The 14,385-nt window shown below is 38.6% G+C and overlaps 1 protein-coding gene across 3 annotated transcripts in view; it reads left to right on the forward strand.

The window, feature by feature from the left end:
- The first annotated feature begins 6,195 nt into the window (after nt 1-6,195).
- The window catches only part of LOC140165732 (coiled-coil and C2 domain-containing protein 2A-like), a 98,011-nt gene continuing 89,821 nt past the window's right edge, over nt 6,196-14,385 (forward strand). For all 3 annotated transcript variants that reach the window (XM_072189043.1, XM_072189041.1, XM_072189042.1), the window contains exons 1-2: nt 6,196-6,300; nt 12,216-12,281. In XM_072189043.1, coding sequence (XP_072045144.1) covers nt 12,253-12,281 — 29 coding nt within the window. In that variant the 5' untranslated portion in view covers nt 6,196-6,300; nt 12,216-12,252. The remainder of the gene's footprint in view (nt 6,301-12,215; nt 12,282-14,385) is intronic.

Raw genomic sequence — 14,385 nt, forward strand, 5'->3', positions numbered from 1 at the left:
GGTTCTCATTTTAGACCGGTCATAGAAAGGTTGCGTGAAGTCGCTGCCTGTTACTACATGAAAAGCAGGTAGGCTCTTGCAAATATCTCTTCCAAGGTGATTTGCAAGAGACTTGATATCATCGTACGTTATGCCTGCTCTTGGCAGCCTGGTCCCTTGTCTGAAATACAGGTACTAAGTAGCATTTTCTGCTACAAAAAGCAACAGAATAAATACATCTGTGCCATCAGCTACCACACAAGTATGTGTTGCAGTAGAATACACTACGTGGAAAGCCAGGCGAGGGTCACCTTGGTCTTGGGCGGACGTTTTAAAAATGAATTTAGAAGAGCAGCAACGACACCACTTGCATTACATTCCAGATGTTAAATCTACATCATATGCAAAATTTGAAGAAAAATGAACGAGTCCGTTTTATTTTAGGGCCATTTGTCTATAACTGGTCTTTACATGTAGCCATATGGAGAGAGTGCACGTTGAGGGCGCTATATCCTCCATTTTAGGAACAAAAATGTGATTAAAAAAAACCGGACCTGTGCGAATTTTCTAAACTTTTCAGGCCTCGGCAAATTTTTAAGGACCATGCAGTGTGGTTTTTGTGATAAGTGTGGGTGGGCAAAAATAAGACTATAGTCTTACCAGGAGCCCGTGAAGACAGGTGAATACAGGTGAAAAGTAGATCAAATCCAAAGTCATTGTTCAGAAATAGCTTACAACTCCTGTCACCTGCAGCGCCGAATTGCTCAGCACCAATTGACATCGAGTGTTGTGTCGTCGATGCCATGCGTATCGTCAGTATGATGACAATAAATGGTCTCAAGCCATTTACCTTTAGACCGGGCCTTTAGATCGTGAGTGAAAAGAGTCATCGACCACCTCAAGTTGCTTCCAGGTAGAATTCTTCATATAGTGTTCGACGACAATCGTCGACCCGATAATTCAACACTGTATCTGTCTAAGGTTCGTCCAGACAAAGGAAGAGAAATAAGATTAACTCACCTTGACCAAAAGTTACCAGAGCTTGGTGAATGGAATGACTTCCTTACAACAAACTGCAGCTAATGCAACTTCTAGCTGATTTCATCTTATCCGATGAATCTACTCTAGGAAGAGATGTTTTTGTCACAAAGAGTGTATTTTTGCCTTCCGTCAGAACCAGAGTCAGTAATACGAGAAATCCCAGAGCTTTCCACGCAGTGTATTCTACTGCAACACATAATACTTGTGTGGTAGCTGATGACACAGCTGTATTTATTCTGTTGCTATTTGTAGCAGAAAATGCTACTAAGAACCTGTATTTCAGACAAGGGACCAGACTGTCAAGGGCAGGCATAACGTACCATGATATTAGGTCTCTTGCAAATCACCTTGGAAGATATATTTGCAAGAGCCTACCTGCTTTTCATGTAGTAACAGGCAGCGACTTCACGCAACCTTTCTATGGCCGGTCTAAAATGAGAGCCTTTACCAAGATGCAACAGAATCCAGAAAGCCTAGAACTTCTATCAGGGGATAGTCGCTATGCAATGAGAATGTGTCAAAAGGGAAAGAAGCGGAAGGTAACTCCGTCTCAGAGACTTCCCCCTGACGGTAAATCAATGAAATGCCACATCCAACGTGCAAACTTTATAGTAAACTGTATGGTTAATTGCCTGGTTGGTATGTTCAAACAACAGAATCCTCTATACTACGGCTGGGAACTTGATGATGATGATGTTCTTAAGCCCGTTTGGTACGTGGTTCGGCACTTTCAAATGAAGATGAGGTGAGACAGATGGTGGAAGAGGAGAAAATGCAAATTGAACCTAAGAACATTATCATATACTAGTACAAACAGTCATTATGAGCTATGTGACGGACATTACTAGTATGATTTCAAGCCAATAGCAACCATTTTGAGCTTTCATAAACTGCTGCCAACACATTTCTATATGATTATATTTAGACTAACACTTAATTTTCGACACTAAAGTTGTGGAACATTGTTTTCTTTTGGCCACATTACTACATCGTTTTGGCCGCCAATTTGAGTTTTGGGTATGCAACAGCCATTTTAAATTTTGAAAATAGATTGATTTTGATCTTTGTACCCCACATAATGCAAATAAGTACTAAAATCATTTTAAAAATGTTCCTACATGGGGAAATATTTCAATTTGGACAAATGTTGCATTTTAGGCACCATTTTGGATTTTTGAGCATAAGGCAGCTATTTTTGATTTTAAAAACTATCAGAATAGATTTGTCATGCTCAAAAACATATAAAGAGACACCAAATGTACCATATTTGGCCAGAGTATGCTTAAAAACAAATGTTGACCCCCAAAATGGGAGCTTTCCCATAAAAAGGCATTTTGGGCGCCATTTTGGATTTTTGAGCATAAGGCAGCTATTTTAAAAACTATCAGAATAGATTTTCCATGCTCGAAAACATATAAATAGACACCAAATATACCATATTTGGCCAGAGAATACTTAAAAACAAATTTTGACCCCCAAAATGGGAGCACCCCCGGAAAAGAGCACTTGGGCACATTTTTTTCAAAAAAGGCCCACCAGGATCGACTTCATAAATAAAGTGAACACCATTTCCCAATTGCGCGTGGCTGAGAGGCTAACTACATATCTGTAGGATCATTGGTTAGGCCGTGTAAAATTAATATTTTGGTTCTCGTCCCTCCCTCCTCAATTTCTGGGATTTGTCAGATTTTTTATTTTTTTAGATTTTTCAATTTTTTTAGACTTTGGAATGATTTATGAAATCTTCATACATATAAATAAGTTTATTACAGAACAAGCATCACTTCCAAGTCTTTTGTGGTACTCTAGGGTTTATCCTCAGAATCTCACATTTGAAAAAAAAAAAAAAAAAAAAGGGCCTCATCATTTCCTCGAGCACTGTTGGAGAAAACCGAAAAAAACTAACAATACTAATTTTACATTGAAAAAAAAAAAAACCAAAAAAAAACACCTCCCTCCCTCATCTATTCATGAAAATCCTCTGGACGAGAACCAAAACATTAATTTTATACGGCCTTAATAAGATATAGTCACTTTTTTAAAATAATTTTTAACCAAATATCCTAGAGAGTCGTGCCATATGTCAAAAAGGAACAGAAAAGTCAGTGGTCGCATATCTGTAGGATCATCGGTTAATGAGATATAGTCACTTTTTTGTACGTTGTACGCTTAACCCCCTTGTTTTTTACTTCTGGATATCGTTTGGAGTCAAATGATTTTTCATTTTAAAGCTTATGATATATTTTCTAAACACGAAATAAAACAAAATTGACCGCGAGCCGACTTTACAGCTGTTTCGTGATGGACGGTCACATATATTCATTAACATATTAAATCGTTTATCCCTTTTGGTCAATATCGAATTGGTTTGTGGCTGACTTAGCTTGGGACCAAATGAATGAATTGGCATATGGCCAAGCCAACTGTGGACGAATTGGTTTGGGTCCGAATCGACCTGCTTCCATGCTGATACCAGGAAATAGCGAAAATTATGTACTTTTTACAAGGCAAAGAGCAACTTTTCTAGGCATTGTTGACATGGTGCCTTCGCTAAAGAAAGTTTCCTACTATAAAGACCTAACTTTTGAGATGGTTTGAAGGTGCAAAATTAACAATAAGCTTAAAGGGGCACTTCGTGATCCACAGCCTCATCCCCCAAAAAAAAAAAAAAAAAGTTGAGATTTTTATATCACTGGAAACCTCTGGCTACATAATGTTTATGTACAAAATATTTCTTGCAGATTAATTCGTTTAGCAAAGATATCGTGAAATTTGAATTTCGTTCTGGTGCACCAGAACGAAATTACAACGTATTGTCTATGGAGCAGTGTAATAGGCCTACACATAATCATGCATAACTCACAAACGCAATATCGGAATCAACTGAAATTTTGGGAATATGCTTTTTTCGTGGATATGTACTGAAAAATGTCATAAAAAGAGGATGCTAGGATCACGAAATACTCCTTTAAAATAAGGCGCCCGGTTTACCGCCGGGTTCAGCAAGTCATCATCAACGACTTTGACAGACGACTTTGACAGACGCAATCTCTTTCTTGATAATATCGACATGGACTAATAATATATAGAGCACGTAGTATGATGGACTGGAAACTTGACGCATCGATTTGAGGACAGCTTTCAAACATAAGTCTTGGTAGCCTACGCTGTTTTACTTAGCCTATATCTGGTGGCAGCAGCATTTTTCTACAGTCACGTGATAATGGCACCGGCGGATAATACACGGGGGAAGCCGACGGTGTCCACATCTTTTTTTTTTTTTTTTTTTTTCCTTTTTGTATTTTATCTGTACTTGGAGCTGGTGGGGGAGAGAAAGCATTAAAATACATTCAGGAAAAAATACAACTCGAACCAAAGATCAAGGCTCCATTTCAAAATCAAAATTACAAAAAAAAAAAAAAAAAAGCACCAGACAATGAGCAGGTTCAAAGACTGTGGGTCTGTCTCGGATGAAGGAAGATGACGAAACAAGAGTCCTGACCCAATCCGAATCCTATTTTGACCTTCACACAAATAAACCACCAGCCCCCTTCTTCATCATATTTTTATGCCTCTACCGCGAGGCATACTGTTTTTGCAATGTCCGTGCTTCCGTCCGTCCGTCCGGATGCTATATCTTGGGATGGGTGAATTGACTTCAGATTTTCAGGATAGGAGGGTCATGGTCAAAAACTCTGGCTACTTTTTTTTGGGTGAGATTCAAGGTCATATACTGGGGTAAAAGGTCATTTGAGGTCAGAGGGCCCATTTTCCTTATTTACCTCTTTTCTCGAAGACTAGGGGTCGCACGTTCTTCAAACTTGGTGGGTGGGTGCATCTTGACCCCAGGCAGAACAAGTTTGTATTGATCAGTGGGTCAAGGTCACCTGAGGTCATGCAGGAGTCATTTGAGGTCAAATGAGCAAAAACTGTCATATGGCCATGAAACTTGGTAGGTACAGTCAACATTTAGAGCCAAATTTTGGAAGGTCATTTTGGGGTCATCTGGGGTCACCCAGGGGTCATCTGAGGTCAAATTAGTAAAAACTGTCATATGGGCATGAAATTAGGGGGGTACAGTCGATACTTGGAGACAAATTTTTGGAAGGTCATTTTGGGGTCATCTGAGGTCATCCAGGGGTCATCTGAGGTCAAATTAGTAAAAACTGTCGGATGGGCATGAAACTTGGTGGGTACAGTCAGCATTTAGAGCCAACATTTAGAAGGTCAGCAGGGGTCATCTGAGGTCAAATTGGTAAAAACTATCATATGGGCATGAAACTTGGTGGGTACAGTCAACATTTAGAGCCAAATATTTTGAAGGTCATGTTGGGGTCATCCGGGGTCACCCAGAGGTCATCTGAGGTCAAATTGATGAAAACTGTTGTATGGGCATGATATTTGGTGGGTATAGTCAACATTTAGAGCCAAATATTTGGAAGGTCATTTCGTCAAAATGTCCGTCACATATTTGAGAAGGCTATTTGATAAAGCATAAAAATATTTGAAAAAATGGTACTATACGGTACATCAAAATGTGCTGCTTTTAGGGCGCTAGCGCCTGAAACCTTTTTTTTTTTTTTTGCGCTCTTCACTTTTTCAGACGACCGAGAAAAAAATTGGGTCAACCTTTTCGGGCTGTTGAGGAAGTGGCGGCAAAATTGAATTTTCTTCAGCCCCCCGGGGTTGGGGCGGCCACGGTACGCCACTGATAACATACACTAAAACACCAAAGTGCGAATATTTCCAAACATCTGAATTAGCTAAAAAATTAGGACATGTTACAAAACTACGGTATATTTTCTAGAATTTCAAAAGAGTAGGGCCTAGGCCTACTTTAAATATTGGCTGGTTATTTTTTTTACACAGTGACGTTAACTAGGCAATGGCCTATACTTCTAACATACACTATTTGTAGAGGTCACGCGTCAATGGTGAGAGCACTGTGTATTGTGACCCCCGGGTTGTGACCCCGATTGTGTATAGGAAAACGGACAGTAACTGCAGTATGTCCAGCCAAAAATGCGAGTCGCATCCGCCACCACCTGGTATGTTATTCAATTGGGAAAATCAATTGGGGCGAACTGGTAGTGGTGTGTACGGGGGTGTGTACGTGTGGGGCGAAATGTCTTGTTTCATGCAGTGCAGTCAGCAGTGCTTCCGAATTTTGCACCTTTAGCGTTCATGGTAACGGTATTGAGCACCGCGCACCTTGTTTTGATTCAGACATGTTCTGTTTTTAGTCTGTTTTATGGCCACAAAAAAGAACACCCCGGCATAATTAAAACGGTGTCAGGACGTTTCGCCCCACACCAGTACATACCACTACCAGTTCGCCCCAATACACGTACATACCGCGACCAGTTCGCCCCAATACACGTACATACCACGACAAGTTCGCCCCAATTGACTCACTGTGTAAACTGTAAAGTGCCGTGAATGCAGTGCATGCGGTCATATGGCCAATCAATACAACTTCCAATTGTTTGCATTTATATTCATATATTATGGAATAATCAATACGACCTATTCATATAATAATAATTAATACGGTATTATAGTAAAAATTATAGTATTATTATTATTTTCTTATGATAACAATAAAAAATAACTATCATTTTAATATTATTAATAGTACTAGTATATATTAATCATATCTTAATTATTATTATATTATTGAATCACTTTACATTGTGTTGTTTAATTTGTTTATTTACTGTAGGCCTATGTCTTTGTAAACAAATTTGACGGTGTTCTATGAATTTTATGCCATTAAAATGTATTTTTGTATTTTATGAATTTGTCATGTTTTTACAATCCATTGTTCGTAACTAATACAATTTGTATTTTCTGTAGACAGTATGCAGTGCTGTTTTTAAATAAATGTTGAGTATTTGTAACAATTTGGCTGGTGATATATATAAACGTGTAATGCTATGAATTTGTTTAGAAACCCATGTGATTCAGCCCCGAGATTCAGTTGAGCTGACTATGTTTATGTTATGAAAACATTTTATTTTTGATCATGTACTTTTCCATCCATATGGGTTTTTGTTACTTATCTATTTTATCGAGTATGTTTTTACGACCCCGAGAATTACGGGCCATGTTTTGAAATTGTGACGTAGGCCTATATTGGGAGGCACGCGAAGAAGAAAAAGTTGGGATTTTGTTTGCAAAACTGATTAAAGCCCAGTAGGCCTATTAATACGATTTCGGTCAAATTTTAATTTGGTTATCCTTTGGCAAAATATTATTAGTAACGAGCTCCTTTACCCACATCCAAAGACCCGTCCTTCTTTTTTTTTCACGCAAAAGGCAAATTTTTGCTCCCAAGACCATTTTGTGGGAAAAGTCCTATAGGCCTATGTTCAGATCTGCAGGCAGCCAAAAGATTTAATGGTGTCTTGCATGTGCATGCAGCATGCGTTTGAACGTACATACATTATTATATATCATCATGCATGGTTACGGTACTGTATACTTTTAATGTAGGAGTGGGATTTTTGCCGCTCTAGGCATATAACGTTTAACAATAACACCCTCCACACCCTGCCCCGCCCACACGCCCCCCCCACACACATACTGAAGCTCACCTTCATTCAGCAGTATAAACACACTGAAATACTAGAAGAATTGAGCGCGGAAATGGAAAATGTCACTTTTGCGCACATAAATCTGAATTTGAGTTTTCTTTCTCCAATAATTCAAAATGGAAAATCTTTCCCAAATAATTTTGTTTCTTTGCTTGGTTAGCTATTCTCTATAAACCACACCCGGTATACCCCCCCCCACACACACACACCCCCCCCACCCCACACACACACACACATCGTCATGATCGGTCACCCATATACTCAAACTTGAAATTTGGCGCAGAATTGGAAAATCACTTTGACACTTTGACAAATGTTATTGAAATCTAAAACCAAAGAAAACAACAAGATATTTATTTTAATTTAAGACCAGAGGAAAAAGCGGAACTTCTGGTATGGAAGAATGGAGTTTCCAACATTAGGCCTACTCATGATATTAAATGGTGTCTTCCATGCATGCAGCATGCATGTATTATAGACATTATTATATCTTCATGCATGGTAATGTATCCGGTAATGTATAGGCTACTTTTCATGCAAGAATGGGATTTCTGACGTTGTAGGCATACTAAACCTTTTAAAAACAACTATTTTTATACACCCCTCCACCCCAAGTTACACAACGCACACCTTCATGAACAGTATTGAAGATTGAGCGCGGAATTGGAAAATGTTACTTTTGCGCGCATAAATCCGAATGTGTTTTCTTTCCGCTATTATTCGAAATGGAAAATATTTCCCATTTAATTCTTTTACAACATAATATAGGCTAAAGCCACGATTTCTCCGTGTTACAAAATTAAAATTCCGTGTTACAAATTGGACGATTTCCGTGATTTTCCAATAATTATAAAGCACTGAAAATTGAAAACAAACATGTTTTATAAGTGTATTTTGTATTACCCTTTACTGTAGTAGGCCTAGAATTAATGCTAAAATGGGTTGTTTAATGGTTGATTACTGCCAAATAATCACTTTTCTTTGTTTTATTTTGCAAATCAACACAACAGTTAGACATTTTACACAGTTTTTTACAATTTTGTGGCATTTTCAAATTTCCGTGGGCAAACCCCGATTTCCGTGAATTTGTCCGTTTTTCCGTATCACGGAGAAATCGTGGCTTTAATATAGGCCTAATACAATATTTCACACAAGAGATATTCAATTTATTTATTCTCTGAGAACAAACTTTTTCTTCTTCAATTTTGTTTTTACTTTAAAAATGTAAAAAAAGGGCGATAGCCTATTTAATGTTTAAAATGTCAAAGCTTACATTGAACTCTGCCAAATTAATTATGTTTTTAAGATATTGGAGCTACCATGGGTAAAAAATCCAATTAATGGAACAATTTTGTGTAACATGTTTAGGGGCTGTGCAATAATTATGAGCCCCCCGGGGTAAAATTTCCAAACGGCTCACCAAAAATCGCTTGCCCCCCCCCTCTCGGCCCGCCAAAAATCGCTTGCCCCCCTCTCGGCTCGCCAAAAACACTTTGGCCGCCCCCCTCGAACATGTCAAATTTTTGGGATCCCAAATTGCAAACCTTAAATGGTCTAGATGTATGTTGCGAGCCCAGCGAGCAGGAAAATTTGCATTTTTAAGCGTTTCCGTACTGTTTTCCTAAGCCTTTTAGAGCGTTTTATTAAAAAGGCGCCCCATGAATTCGTGCCAAAAATTGCTTGCCCCCTCTCAGCTTGCCAAAATTGCTTCCCCCTTTCGGCTCGGCAAAAATTTCTTCCCCCCCCCCCAATTTTACCCTCCCCCAGGGCTCATAATTATTGCACAGTCCCTTATTGATAGGGGCTTTGATATAATTAATTTGAAACGTTATTTTCCCTGTTCACGCGCACGTGCAAGTATAGGTCTTCCCTATATCAAACACCCAGATTTGGAAGATACAGGTTATTCGGGTTTATGCATGATATCATTTTAAACTTCATATAACTCATTATTTTTCCTGTTCACACGCGCACCGTCTACTATAGTCTATATATCTACCTCGTCGAGTCACCGGCACTAGCTTCGAAGTTTAGCATGTTTTGCATTAGCTTAGCGTTACTTATTATATATCAAATACCCAGATTTGGAACTATAGCCTATATGTTTCTCTCTTATGCTTTCTGCATGACTATGCAGTATGCACATCACATTTCTTTACTGATTTCTAACAAACACCACCGTGAAACACCAAACCTATATATTATATTAATCATACTTTATGAAAAAGGGTGCAATCTGACTATTTTGATTTGTATATACTTGACTTAGGCCTACTTGACTTAAATGCACAGGCCGGTGTGGCCCTTTGCTCTCTGCCGAGTAAGCCTCCTCCATTCAGTTCTGTCTGTTGCTTGCGTCTTTGCTTCATGTGGGGTCATTCCCAAGTCCCTCTGAATTTGGTCCTTCCATCTGGTTGGTGGACGACCTGGTGGTCTTTTCTTGCTGAAGTCATTAGTGTAGGCTTGGTGGGGAAGCCGATGTAGAGGCATCCTGAAGATGTGCCCAGCCCATTTCAAACGTCTCCGGCAGATAACATCATTGATGGAGCAAGTGATGTTGAGACTCTGTCTGATGGAATTGTTGCGCATCTGAGGTGCCTCTGGAACTCCTGAACCAACACTGTTCCTCTCTCAGATGGTTATCTACAGTCTGTTGTATTCGGTTAAGAACCATCCTACAGAATACTTTTCCCGGGATTGACAAGAGGGTAATAGCTCTGTCACCTCACCAACCTGGGGAAAAAAAGGGACGATAAACTCGGAATTGACTTTCATGGGCCTTATACGAAGTGGTCCTTTGTTACCAAAAATAAATAGATGTTTGAATTGGTGAATTGGCGCAATGGTACCTTCGTTGCATATTTTAGTATGAATTCAATAAAATAAATACCGTAACCACTCGATGAACAATTAAGACAGGTATACTCGACTGACAAATTACATTGATTAACATTTTGAGCAAGTTTGAATGGGGTGAAACTGAGTTCGTCTTACTTTCAGAAAATCTAGAAAATTAAATTAGAGGAATTAATTATTTGCGGTCATGGGTATTTCGGGGGCAAAATTGTGATATAAAATTGGATCGATTGAGCCCATTGGTCGAGCATGGTACCAAGATTTTCAAACGCCGCGCGCGGCGTTTACTCAGAACAGCAATTTTGCGTATTCGGCACTCTGTCGTGTTCATAACGATATAATCATGATATTCCGGGAATAATGATGCCAGCTTATGTATTAGCGTATGATATAAATCAATAAAATAAGGCCGACATTTGTATTAACATCATCGAGTTAAAACATCCCGCCTTAAAATTGTTGGCATATTGAGAGGATTAGGACACATCGTACAATGTAAGATGTCCCGTGGTGTTTAAATCAATCATAATTAGTCTGTGATTGACAGGCAAGTTGCAGAAATTAAGAACAAAATGAATCATGATAACTGTCAATTACAATGTACAATATATCTGAAACATTATAAAATTATGATTATATAATTAAAATAATAGCATTTCAATTAAAGATATATATATAATAATAAGTTATTGTAAAGAGTTGTAACGCGCATATCAAGCTATATGAGGATGAATATATAATTATCTGAGACTAATATTTAAAAATTGTTATATCTTTGATTATTTTAGAACATCACAGTTTAGAATGACCAGAAAACTTTCCTGACAGTTGTTACTATAATAATATTTGGCAAAGAATAACCAAATTAAAATTTGACAGAAATCGTATTAATACTGGTCTTTAACCAGTTTTGCAAACAAAATCATTGCATTTTTCTTCTTTGTGGCACTACCTCCGGGTCTTAATCAAATTGAGAGCATACTAGGCCTACTTGTCAAGCAATCGATCGTACATCAGTGTGTAAGGCACACGGGCGCGGGCCCGGGGACTTGTCAAGCAAGGTACGCCGTCGGTGTGTTCTGGCACTTTTGCGTGCTTTGGTCACGGTACCATTGATTGAACCAGGATTGAACACATATCACACCCGGCGTTTTCGCGGAAGTGGCAGCAAATATCCGCCGCTTACACGCGGTGCAAAAAGCGGGCAAAAGTCAGTGCACAGCCCGGGTGCACAGCACGGAACCCACAAAACATCTCAAAGCTGCTGCTGGCGTTTGTTTTGCTAGTTGTACGCAAAATTGCCAAATATATTTTTTTCAGTCCTTTTAATAGTTTCATTATGTCAAAGAAGATCTTCTCTGATTTAATATGTTTATAGGACTGCAAGTTTTGAAAGTTTTGAACATCTCAAACTTATTTTAACTCAGTTTGAGTCGGTAAAATAAAAATACACAAAACTCGCAAGAGTAAGAGTTTTTTGTTGTTTTTATTTTCTTTTATATAATGTTTTGTTTTGCCATATATTATATAAATTATTACACTGGCGATTTATAAGTAATTTACATCATGTTTAACACTACTAGTACTATGCACGCTACGGCAACGTTATACACGGTGAGTCAATTGGGGCGAACTGGTCGTGGTATGTGTACGTGTATTGGGGCGAACTGGTCGTGGTATGTAATGTGTATTGGGTGAACTTTTTGGGGGCGAATAGGTTTCGGGGTGAGACGTCTCGCATTCATTAAAACACAGTAGTTTATCTTTTGCAGAAAGCAATATGTCGGATGGATCTGGAGCAGGAGGATCGTAAGTACTAAAGTCATGAAAGTAGGGGTTTACCAGAAAAGATCTTCTCTGGGCCCTGGGTTAATATAGACTCGCTTGCCAGTCCTATATACGCCGTACCTATGTATATTGAGGACTGGCTTACGCCATTTTGGATGTCAATGGGAAATACACACTTAACGATTTGCGCCGGTTAGAAACTTGAAAAAAAATCTTTAAAATTTCATCAATGCATATAAAAGTGGTACCAACCGTATTGTGCTTGCTAATTTAAGACTCGGTTGAAACAAAATTAAGAATCGAAAGCATTTTAGTGTCCAAAAAGGCAAAATTATCGTCAAAGTTCTGCCGAAATCGGCACCCTTGCGAAGGGTTCAGAATTCGAATCGGGAACGAAAATATCCGATCTTTGCGATCAAAAACACAAAATTGCAACTTTAAACATACTATTGGCAAAAGACATTATTACCAAACAATACAGAATAGAAAATTTGACATCATTTTCTCAAAATATTGAAAAATTTGCTCACTAGACATCGAAAAAGTACGCAATCCAATTCCCGTTCAAACGCGTGGGAAACTGAAAGTGCGATAATCGTGACTAGGTTAATATAAATATAGATATTTGGTTAATACATAGGTACGGCGTATATAGTCATTCATATATTTTCATGACTAAAAGGTTGTTTATGCCCGAGGGGCCGCTTGCGGCCCGAGGGCATAAATTAGGGGTTCATTCATATATTTTCATGACTAAACGATTGTAAATGCCCGAGTAGATTATGAACTCAGTCCTCAATGATAGTCAGTCATTTATCTTTTGGTCGTTATATGACTATCATTTGAGGACTGAGTTGTTATAATATATCTTCCGAGGTGCAATTTCAGACAATAGCTGGGGATTAGTGGGGCAGAGGTTATCTATTGAATCCTTTCATGACCACTGAAGCATAGTCAAGTCTGCCAAGGACACTCGGTACAAATTGAAAGACCATCACAAAAGAATGCATGCATGTCAGTAGGTATGCTAGGTGAATTCAAATTTGCCATCAAACTGCATAATTTTACATATCAAATTAAAGCCCTTGAGTAAAGAAAGCCAAAACTGAAAACATTTTTGTCATAGCACTTTCCGTAACAAAGTTACATCTTGTTGAAGATTGACTTTCATCAAAAAGATTCTGCTGGCAAAATTCCCCAAAACAGCATTTAGGGGTGTTTCTAGATCTTAGTCTCATGGCGATAGCAGCTTTTTTAATGGAACTGCTATCAAAATCCTCTAAAATTCCATGTGCGACTTGATTATCCCCATAAAAATCATATATTTGGGTCAAGTGAAGGATAGAAAACATGTTTATGTAGGTTTCCTTCACCGACTTGTTCTAAAAAAAATTCAAATTTCTATGTAAATATGCATTGTGTTTGGGCCCCGGTCTAGGCGAATTTCGCTGACTAGCAAATGTGTTAACTAAGGTTTGCCTGGGATACCTAATGTCAGGTCATCGACACAAATTTGGTGTTTGTTATGACACAAATTTGGTGTCTGTTATGCACCTCGAAATATGTACCTTAAAGTCTGTATCTAATGCCCGAGGGCATAAACAACGTTTAGTCATGAAAATATATGAATGAACCCTGACGTCCCTGTTCATACCCCGGGTTCATACATGTACGTAACATTCTGCGTGCTGTTATTTTCCTCCACAACTAAAAAATATCGTCATTTTAGACTAAAAACTACCAATTTCTTATCCTTTTTAAATGTTTTTCCATTGCTAATTGTAAGAAAACGTTTACTTGCTCAGTCCACCGTGTTTGGATGCGCGCGAACATCGCATACATCATTCTCGCTTTGCGTAAATAGCTCGCGAGCATACGCGTGTATATCTTACTCGCGAGCGTTCATCGGTTCTGACGCGACTTGTTTATGACCAGAAAGCAGGGCATAAACGTTGTTTATACCCGCCTATCGACCAATCACATATGCTGTTATATAACGCGTATGTATGAACAACCGTTTAGTCATGAAAATACCGTACTGACGCGAGTATAGTCCCACCTTCGAGTAAAGCCTCCAGCATACTTTCCTGCCGCTGCGGCAAGCGGCAGGGCGTTTCAACCAATG

This window comes from Amphiura filiformis, chromosome 12 (assembly GCF_039555335.1).
Source record: "Amphiura filiformis chromosome 12, Afil_fr2py, whole genome shotgun sequence".
NCBI classification, from domain to species: domain Eukaryota; kingdom Metazoa; phylum Echinodermata; class Ophiuroidea; order Amphilepidida; family Amphiuridae; genus Amphiura; species Amphiura filiformis.